Source organism: Scophthalmus maximus, chromosome 7 (assembly GCF_022379125.1).
Source record: "Scophthalmus maximus strain ysfricsl-2021 chromosome 7, ASM2237912v1, whole genome shotgun sequence".
Classification (NCBI taxonomy): domain Eukaryota; kingdom Metazoa; phylum Chordata; class Actinopteri; order Pleuronectiformes; family Scophthalmidae; genus Scophthalmus; species Scophthalmus maximus.
This window is the reverse complement of record NC_061521.1, coordinates 16097429-16119863: the sequence shown is the minus strand read 5'-3', so window position 1 is coordinate 16119863 and position 22435 is coordinate 16097429. Positions and strand designations below refer to the sequence as shown.

At 43.2% G+C, this 22435-nt stretch overlaps 2 protein-coding genes across 2 annotated transcripts; one reads left to right on the top strand and one right to left on the bottom strand.

Annotated features, from left to right (window-relative positions):
• Positions 1 to 572: 572 nt before the first annotated feature.
• Positions 573 to 13619, bottom strand: elapor2a (endosome-lysosome associated apoptosis and autophagy regulator family member 2a). Its single transcript, XM_035642159.2, has 22 exons — positions 13332 to 13619; positions 11770 to 11890; positions 10077 to 10266; positions 9846 to 9993; positions 9073 to 9162; positions 8456 to 8561; positions 8208 to 8360; positions 7104 to 7192; positions 6831 to 7011; positions 6581 to 6709; positions 6088 to 6178; positions 5883 to 5985; positions 5655 to 5792; positions 4063 to 4326; positions 3777 to 3950; positions 3498 to 3684; positions 3216 to 3312; positions 3011 to 3112; positions 2743 to 2869; positions 2003 to 2181; positions 1402 to 1570; positions 573 to 1300 (listed from the first exon to the last, which is right to left on the bottom strand). The coding sequence occupies exons 1-22, from the start codon at positions 13425 to 13427 to the stop codon at positions 1232 to 1234; spliced, it is 3003 nt and encodes a 1000-aa protein (XP_035498052.1). The 5' UTR covers positions 13428 to 13619; the 3' UTR covers positions 573 to 1231.
• A 3359-nt stretch (positions 13620 to 16978) lies between these two features.
• LOC118315140 lies at positions 16979 to 20588 on the top strand. The gene is made up of 2 exons (XM_035642162.2): positions 16979 to 17902; positions 20406 to 20588. The coding sequence occupies exons 1-2, from the start codon at positions 17363 to 17365 to the stop codon at positions 20586 to 20588; spliced, it is 723 nt and encodes a 240-aa protein (XP_035498055.2). The 5' UTR covers positions 16979 to 17362.
• Positions 20589 to 22435: the final 1847 nt, after the last annotated feature.

Here is a 22435-nt window from a genome sequence, read left to right as displayed (position 1 = left end):
AGGTTTGCCTGGACAGGTCACCAGTCCATCACAGGAATCGACTTTTTTGAGCCGGAATCTACATCCCCAAGCTGCAACATCCAAGCTGCAGGTTAGTTTGCACACACTCATATTCCCAAATTTTGCTTGCAAGGAAGCAAAACAAAAAAAGGAAAGGATGATACAAATCAAAGAGGACAATGAGATTAAACAATTACAAGAAGCTGCTTCTCAACATTTCTCTGTTGTCCACTGCCCTCTACAGGTGAAAATGAGAAAAGTCTGGGGAGCCACGGAGGCCTAAAACTTCTCAAATAATAATAGGATAATTAACATAAAAAATACATCATTGTGTCAATAGGACACGCTGGACACTCCTATTACATTCTTTTACCTAAGCTGTGTATAGAAGTAATAGTTAAAGTAATTGAGAAAGCTTATCTGGTTATTATAAGACAAACATCTTACTAATGTTTTTGTTCCTGGTATTTTGTATTGTAATATAAATACATCTTAACCCATGTCTCCAAGTTCTCCGATAGATTTTTTTCAAAAGAAACCGCTGCGAGGAGAATTAAGCAAACGTGGCCAACTTTATTATGCAAATACATCATTGTTTATTAGACACACGTTGACAGTCAACACCACAACCTCATCCGCCCATGACATCTTAATTTCAATTGGTCAGCAGATCTCAATGCAGTGACTTCAACAAAGGAAAAAACGAGTCAGAGCAACTGAGAAGATATAGGCTTTTATCGGCCAAAATACATCAGTCTGTGTAACTGTCTATGGGAGATGCACACACATACACACACTAACCATGGTGATTCTGAATGGGGGGAAAAAAATGCACCTTGGCTGTCTAAAGAAATGTGAGATACTACACAGACTGAAATAAACCGAAACAGAACATCTCAAATGGTACTTCGTCTTACCCTGAGCTCTTCTCACAGCCTCTCTGACATCAGTGACCAGGAAGCGTCCATCACACACACCTGCTTCACAGTTACAAGCTCCGTGTTGGACGGCTCTGTCGTACCAAGCTTTAAGGCCAGCATGTTAGTGGGACTCCTCTGAACCTGGCTCCATGTGCCAGGTGTGTGTGCGGGAGTGTGTGTGTATATTTACACACAGTTGGTATTCCAGGTATCGAAGCTCATAAAGGGGGAGGTTGATTAAAGGGTCCATCCGTGGAAAGTCTCTTGAGGGTCTGGTCTCGCCCCTCACTCCCACTCCATTCAACGCACTCCTAGCTCCACACCAACGCTTTGGAATGAGATGAGTTCAGCTGCACATTTTCATACTTCTCACCGTTCCCCTGAAAATCAGAAACAAAGACATGTTTTGCAAAAGATTGAAAGACTTCTACAATTGTGGGATTTTCTTACTGTAAAAGTGAGGTGACGCCGTAAGTCTCACCTTGGATGCTATGGCTTTGAGTTTGCCAAGCAGAGAGGGCTTTGTGTAGACAACTTCATCCTCCATGTCTCCCTCGTTCTCTCCCTCCATCATCGCACAGCTGTCGGCTCCTGGCATGTCACACTCCTTATTGGCAGACATCACCAACCGCGAGTACTTGTACTCCAGCCTAGCAAAGAAACAAGCGACAGGATCAATACAGTAGGAAAACACAAGAAGAGGAATAATGTCGCGCAAAGGGAATAGTAGAAAACAGGAGAGAGGAGAGGAAAGGAAAGACGGGAGAAGGGAAGGCAATTAAAGAATGGCAGGCAAAAGTAAGGACAGCAAGAGGAATCAGGAAGTTGGAAGTTGGGAGGACAAAAGTAAGCATAGAGAGGAAGTAGACACGGAGTAGGGAGGACAAAGAAAAGGAAAGAGCAAGGTAAGGACAGCAGGAAGAAGCAGGAAGAAGACAAGGAGTGGGGAGAAAGAAAATAAGGAAAAAAGGGAATAACTGGGAAGTAGTAGAGAGGGAATAGGTAAAGAAGGAAAACGTTAAGGAGGAAATGAAGGAGGAAACAAAGATGGAAGAAGGAATAGAGCACAAAGGAAATGGTACCGTTTGTTCTTCTTCCAGAAGTAGCAGGTGAGGGAGACGAGCAGCACTGCAGTGAAGGCTCCCAGCCCTGCACCGAGCCGTATCCAGAACTCCATACCCTCACACTTCAACGTTTCCTTTTCAGGCAAGCTCACACCTCCCATACACAGCTTGGGTTCAGTCCACACATACAGTAGATCCTGAGGACGAACACACACACACACACACACACGCACATAGATAGCATTAAGTGAGCATGTGACAGAGCCAAAATATATGCTGGAAATTTCATAGACCAATTTTTCTCACGTTGTGCCATCTGTAAGTATTTGGATGGTGAGATGTTTTTTGTTGTTGTTTTGCCTGTATGTTTTTCAGCTTTTAGAGTGTTTGCATCCACACTGGGTGAACAGTTGGAATCATAACTCTTCTTACACTTGAGGGGTATAAAACAGGTCCACCAGATGTGGGCAATACACCCTTAAATTAAAGTTCAGAGTATTGTTTCACTTGAAATCCAATGTGCTTTAGTAAATAACCAGAAATAAACTGCACCAGTAATCGTGGACTAAACTCTGGGTCCACACACACACACACACACACACACACACACACACACACACACACACACACACACACACACACACACACACACACACACACACACACACACACACACACACACACACACACACACACACACACACACACACACACACACACGCACACGCACACGCACACACACACACACACACACACACCTGGTGTCCTCCCTTGCAGACTCCTTCTATCCGATGGTAATCTCTCTCTGTGCATGTGGGACAAGCCCCCGAGCTCTCCCATAAGAAATGAAAGGTGCATCCGTCACATGTTCCGGCGGGGCACTGACTGTAACAGGCAAACACAGACTTTTTGTCACTCCGACACCACATCACAGCATAGACAAAGGTCATGTGTGTTGTTGGTAGAAATGACCCGGAGCAATTCAACATGGAGAAACCGGAGAAACAGTGATAGGAGGCTTGGTACCTGGGAACTGAGAGCTCTCCTTTCATGCTCCTCTCTGGGTTACAGCGAAGTGTAACCACTGAACTCCGACCTGACTCACAAGATGAGGTTGCATCCAAGGACCTTATTGACAAATTTAGTAAAAAACAAATGAACAGTAGGCAAAGAAGCTTAGCACACAGATGTTTTTTGAGAAAGAACGTTTGTCTGAAATGACAGGCGTTACCTGTAGTAGAAGTTAACGTCAGGGACTTTCTTCGAGGTGTGGGGGTACAGTTCTGGTCTAGCCCTTATTCCATCAAGTGTATCGTCTACTGTCGCCCCTGTTACAAAGCAAGGTAAGTTAATTGTGTACATGCACAATTAACATTGTGACAATTGTCCTCTTTTGTCTCATCTCCTGTGTGTCAATTATTTAACATTGAGCAAAACACACCAAATTCAGCGATCCGCATCCATAATGAATGTACATCATATCAATGCCGGCACAGCGTGAGCACATACTAACCAAGGAACGTGTCAGCCAGAACAATAGACTGTGAGGAGATTGCTGTGTGGAATCCTCGTCCACCAGCTGGGATTATTGTTGACTGACACATGAAGGTCTTGACAGCATTCGCTCCTTCGCCTTTCTCTCTCTGGTAGTCGGTGCTGGATAGGTCTGTTACATTGTCCGTGCACACCGCCAGCTGACCCTTAAATAAAGAGAGCATATAGCATTTGTATCACAAAAGTTTTTCTAAGCATATGTGTGTGCGTGTGTGTGTGTGTGTTAATTTCTTCCCACCTGTCCACCACACAGGCTGATATTGAAATGGTGGTAGTACTTAGTTCCTTTGGAGGTAAAGCTCGGACCATTCATCAGTGATCCTACAGAGCCCAGGAGGCCGAAGTCAAAGGTCAGTGTGACGTTTCCCTCTGTGTGGTTGAAGTGACAGTCGCTGTAACATAAACTGTGGTCCTGGGTAAAACACAAACACAGGTAGATGGTTGTAAATCATATAAATAATGTAGTTTCACAAAAGTGAATCATAAGAAAATCTTGATCCCCTTGCCCAGCATCAGCTACAAACCTTGTCACTTTTGCTGGCTGGTCCACAGGGTTTGCAGGCATCCGGACCCGGTGTGACGTGAGACACGAGGTATGTGTTGCGTGGACACTCTGTGCATTGGCTGGTGTGCGTGTCTATGTAATGTCCAGGTGGGCAAGGCACACAGGTAGAGCTGGACGGTTGGGTGCTGAGTGCACAAGCCCGACACCCAGAGGACACCCCGTCCACAGCGTTACTCACCGAGATGGAGTAGATTCGCGCCATGTCGTTGACGTTACGACGTACCTGAAAAAGGTAAATAGACGGGCACAGAATGGCTTACAGTGTTAACTGAAGTGTGCGTAATCTTTGTCTTGCATCACATCAGCAGCTCCTTTTGTAACATACAATACAACAATTAAAACAAGACATTATAAAGGATACATACATTCAACATCCCAGTACATCCACAAGAGGCTTTTGATCTGGGATTAAGTTTCACATTTAATTCTAGAATCGACTGGTGCAGATTGCTTCCATCTAACCCTATTGAATGTTATTGGCAAATCTTAAAATGTTAATGTGGTAGGCTGAGTCATAGAGTCTCTCAAGGGTTTGGCCTACAATCTTAGAGCAGATTTTCATTGAGGCGTTTTAAAGTTTAAAGAGGTTTATAAAAAGACAGACCTATTTTTCCCAAATGTTCTAACACCCACTCCTACACATAAGAGGAACACGACATACAGTATTTGTAGTTTGCACAAAATGATGTTCTGCCCTCAGTGACGCACATTCCTGTAAAACCGGTGATTTATGAGCTTGTTAATGACACAGGCTTCAACTCTGCTACTACCAGAGAAGTTGAAAGAATCTGGGCTAATGTTGCCACATTATGCAGGGTGCTGTGTGAGCACAGTGATACAACTCTGTTTGTTTGATTTGTGTTTTGGTTTCGACACCACCTCAGAAGTTATCTTAAAAAAACCAAACAGAAGGGAGTGTTTGGTGTACCTAGTGTGGAGTGGATTTACAAGACTGAGCGAGGATGATAAAACTGCCAGCACGTTTTTCAGACCTTTGTGGATTCTGGACCTGAGACAACAAACGCGAAGGTTCACCCACAAGATAGCAGACCAGGTTTCCTGATCGTATGAAGGACCAATACTGGCCTGACCACAAAATATCAACCAACTGCTACAGTATAAAATATCTTCCTTCCGCTAATCACAATTTCCTTTATACTTTTATGGACATACTGACACCATACGTTTCATACTGTCACTGTAAATGTTCTTGTATATTAAATAGTACATTTTAAAATTGATATCTGCAAACAATGGTTCCCAGACCAGTCCAAAATCTCCAGATTCTGGTCTGCAGATGACAGGAATCCAAAAGATTCTGCGGCAGATGAGGCTATGTTTAAGTGGTCACATGGTCGCAGTTTGTTGTATAATACAGATCACTATTATACATAAGAGGGAAATTGGTTTATTACTGAGAAGACGAAAAAGGTGCATAATGATTCCTGATTAAAAGAAAATCCCACAGCACGATTAAAATAATAAATGGTAAATAATAAATATCATACACTTTTATTGAGTAGATAGAGATTGGTGTGTATTCGTGCTTACATCTGAAGGCTGGTTAGTCCTCTGGAAAGCCCACGTGTAGGAAACCGAGGCGTTCTTTGTCATGACGTGCGTGTAAGTCTGTCTTGGTTTGCTTCTCTCCCACGACTCCACCACGGTGGTGCTCTTCCTGTTTACGTCCTAGAAGATTCATTCAACAAACATCTTTCCCTCCAAACATCTGTACAATAACGTATGTAGCAACAAACATATGCCGGGGGCATTTCTCACCATCATGAAGTAGAGCTCACAATCGGCTGCGCACAAGGTTTCAAATTCAAAAGTGATGCGACCAAATTCTGTCCCCGAGTGGCTCGATATTGAAGTAGGGAGCCTGACACACGATGCAAATAGAGAAACGTGGAATTAGTCTGTCAGAGAGAAACAGTGACAAGAGTGATACAGACTGACCAACAAACGACATGACTCTACTTACTTGAAGCCAGGAACATGGATGTTGAGGATGAGGTAATCGTTATCGGAGCTCCCTGCCCCACTCTGGATGTGATCGCCTGCCACTTCCCAACCTAAAAAAAACAACAAAAAATATCTGCATTACTGAAATATGCCATTAGATAAAACTGGTGGGTTTAACTACATTTAAAGGAATAGTTCACCATTTTTGTAAATACTGAATGTCCATTTGCTTTCTTGCTGAGAGTTGGAGGAGAAGTTCGAGAAGTTCGGTAATCGGGGTAAAAGAGGCTGGTAGGCAGATTGTATTACCATCTAAACCTTGACCAATGTGATTGAAAACAGGACAAGCAAAGCAAATTGGCTGTTCATAATTGTCATACAGAAACGAAAGCGGTATTGATCTTCTCCTCCAACTTTTGGCAGGGAAGCCAATAAGCAAATAAGCTCAAAATGCTGAACTACCTTTAAGATTAAACACAAAGATAAAGAGAGACACTGTCACAAACACCCACCATTCATAGTGTCACATTTGGAGTTGCCCACGTTAAAACAGGACGTCTTCATGTTTGCAGGGAGAACATTCCACCATTTATACTCATAACCCAAGGTGGGCTCAGTGCCTGCTGGACACTGCTTACATGCTGGTGGATGGACACGAGAAAAAACATAATCAGGCAAAGTTGCACAGAAAAAAAAGGCAAAGAGAAACTGAAGAAAAATGGCTGACAGAAACACAAGATGAATCCACAAATGTGCCCGTACGTTCCAGCCCGTCAGAGTAGGTCCCAGGCGGGCAGGGTGAGCAGGTGGCTGTGTCATTGGTATAGAAACCAGGGTTACAAGGGGGGCAGGGCTCTCGTTCTCCACTCTGAGGCAACATCTCAGCTCCCGTCGCACGCTCCAGACAGATCTTAGGCTCAATCCACTTATAAATGACCTGCGTCTGAAATTACACACAGATAGAGGGTGACAGGGGAGAATACAGATGGAGACCCCTCTGTGTTTAATCTAAATGTGGCCTGTTTTCTCTCTCACCTTGCCTTCGTGGTCACATGCTGTGTGGATCTGAAAATAGTCCTTCTTGGAACATGGAGGTCTGTCCTTACACACAGCTGATGCCTCGGCTTAGAAAAATGGGGAAAAGGCAAAAAAAGTTTAGTAACTATCACTTAAAAGGAGCAAATAACCCCCCCCCCAAAAAACTGTAGTACTTATAATACATATAATATGATCATGTGTCATAGACATTGCAAAGCCTTCACATAAGACGCATGAGGCTAAATCATCAAAACACAAATTGTGTGCTACGAGATGTGAATGCAAATGCGGGAAAAAAAAGAAGAACAGAAAGAATAATTGGCTCTTTCCTACTCGGAGACTCAGCTAAAAACCCGACAGTGAAGCACAGGCCATACATTATGCATCAAGAGGTGCACTGGATAAAATATGTAATATCTTCAGAATACTCGAGCCTATTCCAGCCTCCTCGCAGTCACTTGTCAGTGACTTTACTGAAGAAGATGCCTTCACAGGACTACATGAAAGAATATGAGGCACTTCATATCAAGATAAAAGAGATATTGCCTTGGTAAAACTCAGTGGAATGGAACGTTAGACTTAACATTTGATTTCAGCAAATCTGTTAAAATATCACAACTGACAAAAATGGAAGAAAGTTAGATTCTGTTAATATAACAGAGATCATCTACTGTATCTTGATTTAGAACAGCGCAACAGGGTAAATTGACTGTTTTACATGTGGAAATATATTAAATTAAATCCCTGTTGCGAAATAAAGAAGATAGATTAGAAAGCATGTTACTTTTATCCTCATAAATAGTATATTAGAAAACACATTTTTGGATGTTTAAAAATACAAGAGCATACACCATCTATCAAAATTGTCTGCTCTCTTGCGATCACACGAGCTCGTCACACTGAACTAACATGCATGTTTCGTCTTCTAAAGTTTGACTTCAGAAGACGAAACATGGCTGAATGGCAAAAAGGGACGAGCTCTCTTTCTGCACTTTTGGCCAGCATTGTGATTCTGTAAGCAGCGCTGATAATAATGACACTAAATATCTCAGTGCATCTTCTTCATGTTGTCCCAGTCAGTCAGTCAGTGTCCGTTTCTACCTGCGTACTGAGTGGTGGTTTTACAGGAAGTGCAGGAGCTGGCACCATGGCCAGAGTAGGTGTCCCGAGGGCAGGGCTCACAAGAAGAGGAGCCCGGGACTCGACTGAATGTCCCTGGCTTACACGGAAAACACACCGACGTATAGGCAACTCCTTGTATAAGGAAATGACAAAGAGTTAGAGCGTGAATTCGACTCAGGGTACAGAGTGAGGGTTAAAAAAACAGGGGGAAAAATTATGTTAGTGACCTTCTATTTGGAAGTTTTTCAGCAAAACAGGCTTCACCACTTTGGTACCCATCAAGACCCCTCCTGTCCTCCAGTAGAGGATGTTGGTGCCAGATTTCAGGTTCACCTGGAACACAAGTCATGTATTTATCAAACTTGTCAAACTATGAGATGAACACAACCAGTGTAGAGCTGAAAAACAAGTCATTAAATCACTATAAGATTAAAACGCTTAGACTAAATTATGCTGCTGTAGAACATGCTTCCTATGCATATTTAATAGATAAAATTCCTGAGATACATTGTGTTGTAGAAACATTTTACAGTACAATCTAACAACAAACATTCTATGTTTTTTTCTCCCACATAAATACCCATTTAATTAAATTTCCCCATAAGCTAAGGAAAAAACAACAACATTATGGTCTCATTTGGATCCATAGTCTATATTAAGCCCCAGCATTACACCTAAGGGTACTTTTCCCCCCCAAATGATTTCATACAGTGTGTCTGGAAAACTACTGGTGGCAACAACAAGTGATGCCAGCCTCTTTCTGTGACAATGCACAGACTGAGGCCAACTGACAAAGACCAGGCCTCCGAAACCATTTGGTCATCTAACAGCGTGCAGCACTTACCGTGTGGGTTGCCCATTCGCCGTGATTGGTGAGCTTGAGCCACTTTGTAGCAGTCGACTGGTCCATCTCCTGACACTGGTCATTCTGGATCTAAGCAAACAGAAAAAAGACCATAGTCTTAAGTGTCCATTAGCAGATGCTTGCATTTATAATAATAATAATAATAATAATAGGGACACCTTAGAGTTGATGTAACAATTGCCTTCAATTAATCACTAATTAAGAGACAACTTTTTTTTTGCCAACAAATCCAAAAAAGCTGGTGGAGATAATAACATTTATTATGGCTGTGTTCCATTTTTTATTGCAGTAAGCAATAGACAGTGAGTCAGCTTGCTCAATGACAACAGGATACTACTAAATGGAACGCAGCCATTAATAATGTGATTGTCTTTTCTGCTATGACGTGTCAAATGTCAGCTCACAACACTGAGAAGCTGACACTGTAACAGATTCTGTACGTAGCAACATTTTGTCTTGTCCGATTCAAGCACCTGTTTGGAATGATTACAATCTGAGGCTACTTGCAATTAGATCTAACTTTTTTTTTTCTTCTAAATTTCCATTAGCATTGGCATTGTGTCTATCAATGTATTTGTGATGAGAAGTACTAAGTACACTCTACAGGACGGCCCAAACCATTGCACTGGCAGTGTATACACAGACAAGAACATGATGTTAACACACAATATAGATCAATAGGATCAATAGTTGGACAAATACAACGATAGAATTGTCCCATATGTAAGAAGATGGTAGATAATGAAACTCACAAAGAATTCAAACAGCAAGTTGCTGTCTGGATACTGGTACTCAAAGCTGACGGATCCCTGTTTCTTCAGATGCACAGCGTAGATGAGTGAGACGGTGCATTCGTCCCTGTTGGACTCCAGGTAGTTTCCTTGAGGCACCCAGGAAGAACTGCATGAGAAAATATGTACAATTTAAAACTTGCTTACAATCCAGCTTTACTGTTTTTTTCTTCTTGCGTCTTAATCACACACCTGTTGCAGGTGAGCTTGTCATCTCCGTGGGGGCTGTTTTCCAGCGAGGTTGCCAGGCTACTGAATCCAGTCGGCATGGAATCCCACTGGTCGAAGCGGATACCGCTGCCGAGGGAGTAGCTCCCCGCGGCACACTTTGTGCACTCCTGAGCCGACATCTCCAGGAACTCCCCAGCCTCGCAGGAGAAGGCTGGGGCACAATGCAAAAAAGAGATACAGAGGGATGGATAGAAGATGAATATTACACTTCACATCCTGCTACAAAAATCATGCGCTATAGAATGAAACGTACTGAAATTGACAGAGACGTGATTATGCAAATCACTGATTGAGGAACCTAATCCTTACATCCTGTTACACACAGCCAGTGTGTTTTCTGCATTAGGCCAGTGTTCTGTCAGCTTTTCCTCATACTTGGTCTTGGCAAATGCCATTATGATCCCTCTCAAACATTCTATGCAACCCATGAAAAAAAAAAAATATGTGGGTTTGCAATTTGAGTACGACAATCTATATAAAGGATAAGGGATGTGTGTCATGATTTAAAGCCAGTTTGCTGTGGCACTCATTTTCATTGTGACATAATTAACTGGTGGCAGTTTAATTGATTAACTACTGGGCCGTTTGCATTGTATTATGGTGAGATGGGTGGCATTAGATTTTTTTTGTGACAAAACAAGTGTGTGGTATTCTCCTAGTGAATATGTTGTAGTCGTCGAAACAGGAAGGAGGAAACAAAATAATGTCAAAATAACAATAACATTCTTCCCTTCAGAACTGGAAACCTTTCACCTCTACAGCGGAATGCAGCGTGAAGCAACAAGCAAGGTTAAAGTAACTCTTGCTGAAGTCGAACAATGAAGGTGAATTGACATGCTCCGATATGATCTAACTCCCCTCGTGATGACTCGTTGTTATAACTGGACATACATATGCATGGATGTCTTTGTTTGCAAACATTTCCATTAAGGTTCAGAGAGAAAACTCCTCTGCTCCCTATTCTGCGAGGGACCTTTCCAGACGCACAATTATCTGACACGCAGATTTCTCCGGTGATCATCTCCATTGAGTCATTAGTGAAGCGCTGTTGTGGCAGCACAGGGCAAACCTGTTCTAGGGAGGACTAACAAAGTCGTGTGACCACCTTGCAGGACACAAGTGCTCGTTTTACGTTTAAAATCTCCTGCTGTGATAAGAATCTTTTCACTACAAGTCAGATGTCAGTGAGCACCACCTCCCAACAAGGCAAAGAATTTGACTCTCCCCATGACTCACATTTCATTAAAGGCGAAAAGAGGAGCACTCGCACCAACTCTGGAAACTTACGGTGATTCCATTCAAATAGTTTATAACTAGTTTAAAGAGGCTCTATTTTAGCAGATTTCCCCCATGGTGACAGATGTTAGTGTTTCTTCAAGAGATACCAGCATCTGTCACCACTTACCACAGCTCACATGAGACACACACTGTATCTGTGAGCGACAACAGTTGACGATGTGTCTGGTGCAGTGAGCTGCAGAGAGCGGGTGCTTCGCTGCGAGGTTATTGGCCCGTGGCTTTGCTCTGTGGCTGGTTTGAGGATATGCAAAGGGGGCCGGTCAGGTTGTAGTGGTAGATATTCCAGGCTAACGATAAGAAGGTGAGATACACACATCAACGTACACTCACACACATACCAGCGATGTATACTTACTGCACTCTGTGCCACGAACGGGCTCTGGTAGTCCAGTGCAGGCCCCGGTTCTGTGTGGGATGGCCACTCTCCACCGAGATCCTGTACTGTCACACTCGGTGTACTCGTAGTAGTAGTCTGTCTGCCAATTACACATGCAAACACACACACAATACATCTGCATAAGAAATCGGCCACCACGACAGTTTTGGTTTCAAACATTAAGCAAATGTGGACCAGAGGCAGGGTGGAAAAACATCACACCACAAAAGGCCTCCGCCCCAAATCAGAGCACGGAGTGGTCTCACTCTGGGTGAGAATATTTAGCAAATCAAAACAGAGTGAGTGAATGGAGCTTCGGCGTGATCAGCCAATGCTGAAATTAACATGCACATCTAGTCACTCAGGTTTTTACAAAGAAGAGCACCGGTTTTGGTGTTATCTCTCCAGCCACAACCGCTCCTCTGCCCCGGATACATAACATACCATCTCCACGGCGATTGCAACAGCTCGGGGTGAGGGCAGCAGTGGGCTGCTGTCGGAACCCTTTGCCAGCAGCTCTTTATGTTTTCAGGAGGAACACTAAAAGACACTTGACTGTTGAATGTAACAGCCTGTGGGTCACTCCAGACTACAAGAAAACCATTAGTTTAATGTTCTGTCTTCCACATGGGCTCTTCTCCGCCGTTCTATCTACAGAGCAGGGTGGCCTAATTTCTAACAGTTTACATAATTTTGCTCCTTGAGCCAAACCAGATTTTGACACCACGGCACATGCAGGCTGTTGTGTGCGGAGGGACCTTCTCTGGTGTCTGTGGGTCTAGTGATAGAGGCCCGGTCACACTGCTGATAAAGGTCTTGAGGAATGAAGCTGTATTTAGCATCAGTCATAGACCGAGTTCAATGATCAAACTCAAAATGCAAGGAACTCTTCTGCACTAAAAACCTCATTATCTGCTGTGGGACCCATATGAGCATCTACTTCTCACTGTGATCTGAAGCAAAACATGAGCCCAGACGCCACATGCAGTCATCCCAGAAATGAGTCTTGCTTCTAAAAGAGTTGAAGTTGGCAGCAAAGTAATGTGGCACCATGTAGGCCTTTACTGATGAGCTGCTGTAATCTCTCTGCCAGTGTGAAGGCAGGGATTGGGCCAATAACATAGAGGAATGTAGCTCCTCTATCTTGGGACTGTGTGCGTGTGTGCGTGTGTGTGCGTGTGTGTGTGTGTGTGTGTGTGTGTGTGTGACACTGTGCTGCCAGCCTTGGCTGAGGAGGTGTTGAGTTGAGCCAGACCAGAGGGAAGGAAAGGCCAGTTCATGCAGGAAGCTGATAACAGCCCGAGCACCACAACATCCAACAGACCACATTAGAGATTCACAGAACCAGTGCAAACGTTAAGGTGCATTTCGTCTTCTCGTCCACCATCACACCATGGACCGATTCCTGAAATATGTCATCAATCTTATTTGTATTTTACATGGCACACCAAGTCACGGTCAGCCGCGATTATTTCTGATAACAACCCCCCTGTGACAGAGGATGAAGCCTCCCCTCGGCGATCCACCGGGGCATCTCTCACCTCACCACACTGCCGCTGTCCTTTGGCCCCGTCAATCAGGCGGAGCGCGCAGAGGATGAGAGCGCAACTGGCGACGAACCAAGCTGAGGACCGCATTGTGGATCATCCAGGGTGAGGGAGGTGGAAAGAAAAAAGAAAAACTAGATCCACGAGAGACGATTGTCTGATGAACCTCAATGTTTGGTCAGATGCAATCCGACACCTGCCCCTGTCGCGGCTTGTCGGCAGATTGTAACCCTCTCACCACCTGCGATTATCCTCTATGTGCGCTCCTGGGCTGCTCCGACAAGCTCCAACACGGGAACGAGCGTGAAACCACTTCCGGTTACTGTTTTCAAAGCAAAAGTAGTGACCCGTTTATGAAGGCGAGACAAGGAACTATTTTGTGCTTTTGAGTCTATTTTTCACAGCAATTGTAATACTATCTTCTTTACGCGTGCGCCTATATTAAATATATTGGATTTTGTAACTAAATAAATCGTTATGTTGTTTTATTTTGAAGGCAGATTAGAATCACGCCTGTTGTTTGCCTGGTTGTATCTGTTGACTTGACGCCGTTATGTTTGTTCCTTAACCCACCGGCTCTGACGCTCCCGTGACGTCGCTCAGGAAAATATATATATTGTTATTTTGTGTCTTTCGTTACAAAACAGTTACAACATGAAATTTGCGCTACATTGTAAAATGAATCACTAAATGTAAGTAACGGCGTATGGATGCCATCGTTGCCAATTTGTCAAGGGTTAATGTCGCTGTGAGGATTTTTATTTTCATTCTTTTTTTTTCTTACGCTGCTTTGGGTAGATGCAGAATATATATATATATATATACATATATATATATATATATTTATTTATTTATTTATTTATTTATTTATTTATTTATTTTTTAAAATCTCAGTCATTGTAGTTCATATCAATGGCCACCAGAGGGAGGCCGAGCTCTGCAGCAGGTCATCATTACTGCAGGGTCATGCAGGCTGCTTGATGTGTTATTTATCTGGCTATGATGACAACATCCGGTTTGGATTTTCGTGCCTCGGTGGAATAATTTTGATCAACATATGAAGGCATGAAGGTCTTACAGAATTAGTTCAGTTTTTGTTCTGCTTCAAAGTCCAGGCTGGGACCAAGGTCAGTTGGATGCTTCACGGTAGGATATTAAGTTGGTACCAATGAGCACTATATTCCTGTTTAGGTTCACCAGAAAGGACTGTTGCAATAAGAACCTCACAGAGGTAGACGGAAATAAAGTGGTAATAGAATAGTGTAGAGTTGGGTTTGCGTAAAATGCCCACAACTGTGGATCTGGAGATTATATGGCTCTGAATGTTTAAATGATTTAAAACATTTTGGCACACAGAAATCTGTATAGCCAAATTAATATTGCTGTAGTGCCCGTCCCATGAAAACTGTGTGTCCCTCTATCACCAAACTTGCCTTACCAATGTATCGCTTATACCAAGGGAAAGTGAATGCACACTTTTTCCACTCTGAGACAGGATAGCACATAATTTCCTCCCAGAGCAGGGAAAGGTGTTATTAAAAACAGTTACAAAGCTGTATTCCAGCATCTAAAAACATGTGTCGTGTAATGGAATAGTTTTGTATGTTGTTGCAGCACCATTGTTCCAGAAAGTCATGTCAATAAATCCTGCTCAAGTGACTTTAAAATGGCCATTTTGTCTTCACAAGATAAAAACATTTCCTTTAGAATATGACCATTACTCTCCGATTTTAAAGCTGTCATTTTTTTAGGGTGTGTATCAGAGTAAATATGTTACAGACAGTGTCAAAGTTCAAATATGCATTTCTTAAAGCTATTCGTACCTTCTAAGTTTCTAAGTGGTGAGTGGAAGTATCTCTGTTTGCATCTTTAGACAAAAGAGCTGAGGCGTGTTTCATAATCACGCCCCGGTATAATTTGTCAGGCTGAGCTACGCTCACGACACAAAGCTGCTTAAATAAGAGTGTGTGGGAGAGATGGACTGAGATAACTGTGTATTCAAATCAGATGTCGTTTTCTCCTGTTGAGAGAGACAGGGAAAACACTAACTGCTCATTTGTTTACAAGAGGGCTCATTGAAAGACCTCTCTAGAAGACAGAGAACAGTCCAGCATATGATCAATGTGACACAGATACCATCACACACTGTGAGAACCTGCGTTGAGATTGAAACAAATTTAGATTTGGGAACAACCAACCGACTCAAACAACCAAATGATCTAAAATAAAATAATGAGATGTTGCTCAAGGTAAGATGATCCTGCAGTCTATACCAGCTACTGAACTTGCTTTCCCATAAAGTCCATATTGACAATTCATAATATTCTGCATTAAAGCGCATCACACCTGCTGTCCAAGGTGCTGACTCTGCCACTGCCACAGAAGCTGCCCACGTTACCTCCCTCTAACAGGCAGGAATTTCAACTCACCTGACAGAAATAGTCCTTTCAGGCATTGTTTTTTTTATTGATTGTCACATGGCCCCTGATAAAATTTTGCTTTAAACACATAATCTCTCTACTCTAACCAAAATGTAGCCCAATCATTTAAACTTGCCACTGCCTGTTGTATCAAAAATCATCTTTGAGTGCAGCTGTTGTGCGGGTTTTCATTTTCCTGTAAGCACCGATCCAGAGATACCTTTTTGTTTGTTAAAATGCAGGTTATTAATGAGTAAAACACCCCCATATGCTTTCGGACATGAACATCTTGGTGTATTTTGCCAAACATAGTGAGTTTAATGGAAGGCTGTTCAACCGCTGATTTTTGTGTTCAAACATTTTTAGCCTGTTAAAGTCGACCTTGCATTGCAACAGTATAGCTGGTTAAATGGTCAAATGTTCATCTAAATCTGCATGCATAACCTTTTGTCATACTGGTTACAATAATGCTACGCTTTATACTGTCTTATAAAAGATACATATTTACCGGTAGACCAGGCTTGATGAAATATAGATGCAAGTCTGCTTTTTTCTGTTTGTTTGAATATTTAAGTAGGCGTCACCAAAGGGCAGCTGGGTTTCTCCTGTCTCACTCATTCTATGAGGGGGATGCTCTCTCTCTCTCTCTCTCTCTCTCTCTCTCTCTCTCTCTCTCTTTTAATCAAATGTATTAGGCTTTATTGTCGCCAATGTCAGGTGAACAGTATTTAGTTGAGAAAAACAAACATAAATAATAATAATAATAATAATATAAATGAATTGATAAATAATAAGCAATAGTAATACATATTTTTCTCTCTCCTCCTTTCTCTTTCTCATCTGAGGCCTATCACTTATCGTGTTTGCCTGTAACTTGAACTCTCATGCTCAACCACCTGTAGCACTCTGATGACCTTTACACTCTGTGGCCACTGCTTTGTGATCAGGTGAGTTCATTAATTGATAGTGGCGAGTTGTGTAACAAGTGTATGAGTAACTGACCCCAGATCAGATGGTAACCAGAGTCCTGCTGGGACAGTGGAGCCCAACCCCAACCTCCGAATTCACAACAGACCAGGGACTACCTGGTCGAGTAATGAGACACCAAGCAACAGACACACTGCAACTCACACACACGCATACACACACACACACACACACACACACACACACACACACTCAAACCCTGAGATGCTCATGTGCATGCAGGTTGTCAGGGAGGAAACCAAGGGAGTATGAAGTCAGAGAAGGATGTGCTGGACCTGCTGACCAAGAGACGGCCAACACAGTCTGGACTTTTAAGGTTGAGTCTGAGGTACGCCAATGATCTAACTTGTATAGCTGCTACTGGACAAGTGGACAATTGATGCGGCAAGATGACACACTAAAAGGATGAAGTACAACTATTCATTGTAATTGTTGTCATGGATCGAAATGAATGTTCTCCCTGGATAAAGAGCTGTGTTCATTCCATACATCACGTGACCAGTATGGGAAGGGTTAACTCTTTCTTATGTTGTGTGTACACTTTTGGAGTATTTGCCTTCATGCCTCTTAAAGGTAATGGTGTAAATTCCTTTGTGGGAATTGTTCAGACTCTGTTTGATGCCTAATGTTGCCCCACAGCCTGGGAAACCCCAAATCCACCTCATGTCAGTGCAATTGGAATTTGTATTATTATCTCTCTTGGTAACTTGTAAATCCACCAGCATGCACGGACTGCCTTGCTCATCTCTGGGCAACTGCTTTGGTAACCCACCTGATGTCAACCCTGATCCAGCTCCTCCCCTGGAGCCAAACAACTCCAGACAGAGTTGGATTAACCGAGAACTTCCAGCTGCAGATCCAGTTGTTTCCCAGCCAGAAACCCTACCAGGCAGCCCACAGGAGCACCAGCAGCCTCACAGGACTGTCAGCCGGATCTCCACCCACTCCACCACATCCAGGAAAGTAAATGGCACCAGCACAAACTCTATCCGCCACCAGAAGAACCAAGATGATGTCCCATGCTTTGACTCGCCGCCAAGCTGCCGTAGCATCTCGCAGAGCTCAGAGGATGATGAGCTGGAGCTGGAGTGTAGTCCAGAGCCGGAGCGGAAATATCCTCAAATCCCCAGACCCTCCATTGTTATTTTACGATCAAAGGTAAGAAGGCTGTGGCCAGTAATCTCTGATTCAAACTGATCAATTATTTTAATGTTTGACTTATTTATAATTTCATTTGTCACTTTGATATTTTATAGATATGCTATCTCCCTGTGCTTTGTAATACATTCTATGACCACAAGAGGGGGCATAGAACCCAGATAAAATGATTCATCCACTCTGTATTATAGTCAGTAGAAGCTCATGACCCCCTTTGGTTGGATTGAGATCATTTATTCAGAATTACACTTATTACAATCATTTGACGATAAGGTGTAAAACTTAAAACACACATGGCCACAGGCGGTCAGCGTGCTCAGTGACTGCAGATAGGGTGTCAGTGAAACCTGTCCTGATCTCCTGTTCAACGAGATCTGTGTTTCCTGATCTCTGTACACACAACTGTGTGTGTGTCTGTGTGTGTGTGTGTGTGTGTGTGTGTGTGTGTGTGTGTGTGTGTGTCTCTGTGTGTGTGTGTGTGTGTGTGTGTGTGTGTGTGTGTGTGTGTGTGTGTTTGAGTGTTAAGAATGATAGAATGATTCAACCTCTTGATCAAAATCTCCTATGCACAAGGTTTCCTCTCTTATTCAAAGAAGAGGATGACACATCATGTAAGCCTTGTTCTCTGATCAATAATGCTGTTCAGCAGTGGAGGCTGCAAAGCAATGAGAGGGAGGAGGGGTTGGGTTTTTGTAGGGATCCTGGAATTTACACTGCTGGTTACTGTATCCAGATGTTTAGACATCTGCTGGGTTGATGGTTTTAGGCTGGAGGATTAGCCGTTTGATACGGCCACAGTTTAGAGATGTGTCGTGAAAGTATTAAACACATTGGTTGATTTGCTGTGACAGCCTGATACAAGGTTGGAGCGAGGATCTGTCATTCCTTGACGACTAAAAAACTCAGCCGACTGTTAAGATTACTCAAATGTAAAAGCACTCTTTAACTACCTTGTAAGAGCCTCCTAATGAAACTCTAGCAGCGTCGCTCATTGGTCAACAGCACAACACCCCTCTTAGGGTAAAAAGGTTGTGTTGTATAGATCACCCCTCCCCCTTCATAGCTAGTATTTGTCAGAATGAGTGACAAAACTGTTTTTTGAGCAAGTTTCCCTCAACAGGAAAGAGATTCACAACCTTTCCTTTAGCAATGTTAATGTAGTTCCTGTGCAGCACCCAGGGTTGCTTCCTCATTGAACTGTGATCTTGACAGATGATTTAAAAAAGAAGACTGATTTGACCCACTGGTGCACAGGCATGATCTGAGCATGTACACAGACCGTTGACGCTCTCCAGCTTCTTATCAACTGACCACTCACAAATCACACCCAAAAGCCCACAGTGATTCCTGCCTTCAAGGCGTAAATTAATACGCCCCCCTCCTGTTGTGGAGCTCAGGGGACTGAAATTGATGCTCCTGCTAATCAATGACAGATTATGTGAAAAAGACAGTATGTACAGTATGTCACGCAAGGAAAGTGAGGAGTGTGCGAGAATGACTCAACCAAAGATGACTTCTGAGTCATAATGTGCCAGTTCTGTGAGTAATTCTTCGGACTTAATCATTAGTGACTTCATTAAGACACCAAACCCAACAGATGTAGCTTCGATCCCCTGGGCTCCAATGCTTAAGCTTTGTGTGTGTGTGTGTGTGTGTGTGTGTGTGTGTGTGTGTGTGTGTGTGTGTGTGTGTGTGTGGCCGTATCAGCGTGTGATAATACGGTTGTTGCATTTATCTCTAAACCTTCCCTTGAAGGTCAACAGGTTTATGGGGCGCTTTATTTATACCGAGCATAAACCCCTGTCATATCTGAGCATTCGACACAGTAAACACACCGGAACAATGAGTACAAACATGGTTAAAGAAAAAATAAAGTCCTACCAGAAAAAAACAGTGTAAACTCTTGGGTATCACTATCTCTGTCTCTCTGTCTCTCTCTCTTACACACTCACACACACACACACACATACACACACACACACACACACACACACATGTAGCCACGCACAGTAGAAAAGGATTACTCAACACTATTATTAGGCGATGGGAGAGGTTGGTTTGAACAGGACGACATGGAGCAAAGAACATGACCATTCACAGTCTGTCCTAACACTGGACTTGAGGGTTGCAGAAGTAGGTTTCAATATAAGGAGGAAACTCAGCATATTACCCACTTGCATCTGTGGCTGCAGACCTGGTAACTCCACGTGCTATAGACCTGAGAATGAATCTATGTTACTAAACATGCCTATTGTGTCCAACAACTGATTTTATCGTGTATTTTTCCTGTAGGTCTAAAATGAACCCCACTGTACTACGATCTGTGGCCTCACCGTTTACTTTCCCCATCACCACACCTTTCCTTATTTAGTCTCATGCTGGCATGTACAGTATTGACGTGTGACTGGTTGTGCCCATTAGATTAATGTGTTTGTTATTAAGTGATGACCTTACAGTGACTGACAATGTCACTTTGTGTTCCCTTCCCACACACTCTCCTCAGGAATCAGAATTCCAGGAAACAGCTACTGACAGGTCGGACGACAGAGAGACGGAGGATGGAGGGTTATCAGGTACGGAAACTAACTCCAGCTTCCTCTTCTTTGCTCTCCACCTCCAGCTCTTCCACACCGGAGCCTCGGGGCACAGATTTGGAAAATGGAAAATGTTCTCCATCGTCAGCTGATGGAAACACCTTTGATTTAGATTTGGAGAGCAGCATTTTTTAAAGAATGACTATGTGTGTGAGGAAATGATCAGGGTCACATACGGCCTGTGTCATTCTGAAAGAATTTTAGTTTTATAACCATGTCTGCTTATGAGTGATTAGGGAGATTTCTCATTGTCTGGCTGTAGGAGAGGACAGGCGTGTGTGTGTGTGTGTGTGTGTGTGTGTGTGTGTGTGTGTGTGTGTGTGTGTGTGTGTGTGTGTGTGTGTGTGTGTGTGTGTGTGTGTGTGTGTGTGTGTTGTGTGTGTGTGTGTGTGTGTGTGTGTGTGTGTGTGTGTGTGTGTGTGTGTGTGTGTGTGTGTGTGTGTGTGTGTGTGTGTGCGTGCGTGCGTGCGTGTGTGCGTGTGCCTCACCTTGCCAGGATGTCTAGAGGAGCTGGTGGTTACCTTGGCGATGAGTCTTGGGGCAAAGCATTGGGAGGGGTGGAGGGATACAACACATGGGTAAAAGGATGGAGTTGAGTGGCTGATTAATAATGTGATTGAGTGTGTACATTGTGTGTGTATTTGTGCACGTATTTGTCTGTGTGTGATAGTGTGTGCCAGAAGGCCTGCAAGGCAGAGAAAGTAACAGAGCCTTGGCATGCTCAGACCAAAGCTGCCCCATCTACAGGGAATCTCTCTGCCTTTTGTTTTCTAACCCCATCTGATAACATTACAAAGGATGGATTTTGGGGGTTGGGGAGAACAACAACAAAAAAACATCTCACAAAACAATGCAGCACATAGCAAAAACACCATACACTACAGCCTCAAAACCTACAACACAACTGTAACATCCCATGATTTCTGCAAGGTTTGTATCTAAGGCAATGAGAGGAGGCTCTATTTCTCTTTCCTGTATAGGAACAGGTAGAAGTGGTAAACCAGCCTCCAGCACTGTCATTTACACTCTATTAAACCAGCACAGTGTTTTAGATGCTTTCAAAGGATTAACATCTTAAACTATGTCTCTGTGCCACAAGCGAGAGAGAGAGAGAGAGAGAGAGAGAGAGAGAGAGAGAGAGACATAGAACACACACATACATACAGAGAGAGAGAGAAACAAGGGGAACATCTGCTACATGTGGTTCTTTGAGAGTTGCTATATTAACACAATGAACACTGTAAGTCTCTTTATTCCAAATGAGAGAAATCTAAACAATGCGGGCAGACTTCTGTGCCCCCCCTCCACCAGGGATAAAAGGAGAGATTATGATGCACCAGGGGGTAATGTAAGTACAGAACCTCCTCTGTCTCTGTCTTTCTCCCTAGCGCACACACATGGCGCATACACAATTGTCATGCTGACCTTGATTTCCTGTGGTCATGGTGTGTGCGTGATGTTGGAAGGGCCTTCCTGCGCGCCGGGATGGAAATCCCACTCATTCACACAAACAAGCAGAAAGACAGACAGACAGACGGACAAGCGGACGGACAGATATGTGTTTCCCTTGTATGTTGTGTCTCCTGTGGAGCTTTGTCCAGGCCTGTTCACCGCCCACATTTAACGTCAATATTTTTATGGTTCCAACACAGTTCATGATTAACTACTATTAATGTCATTCAAGGATAAAGAAAAATGAATGTTTGAGTTTGTTTGCACTGCATGCTACAAGTACACATAGCCAAGAATAATAACAGCTAGTCATGCCTGTATTTCAAAATAGTACAAAGACAACTTAATTTGTTAATGTGTAGCCATGAAAAATGTTAAAGTTCCTCATTCTCTGAACATAATGTATGTGGGTAGAGTATCAATTCTTAAGAGTCAGGCAAATATACAGTATATTCCCAGACACACGTGTGAGAGGTCTGTGTGATGA

Bases quoted from the DNA above. Each gene is read 5' to 3' on its own strand.
- elapor2a (XM_035642159.2), bottom strand. From the start codon at position 13,427: ATGCGGTCCTCAGCTTGGTTCGTCGCCAGTTGCGCTCTCATCCTCTGC. The intron at 7,193-8,207 runs GTAGAAACGGAC...CATTTTTCTAAG, and splicing joins AACCACCACTCAGTACGCAG to CCGAGGCATCAGCTGTGTGT. The intron at 1,571-2,002 runs GTACCATTTCCT...TTTCTTTGCTAG, and splicing joins TTCTGGAAGAAGAACAAACG to GCTGGAGTACAAGTACTCGC.
- LOC118315140 (XM_035642162.2), top strand. From the start codon at position 17,363: ATGCCTAATGTTGCCCCACAGCCTGGGAAACCCCAAATCCACCTCATG. The intron at 17,903-20,405 runs GTAAGAAGGCTG...CACTCTCCTCAG, and splicing joins TTGTTATTTTACGATCAAAG to GAATCAGAATTCCAGGAAAC.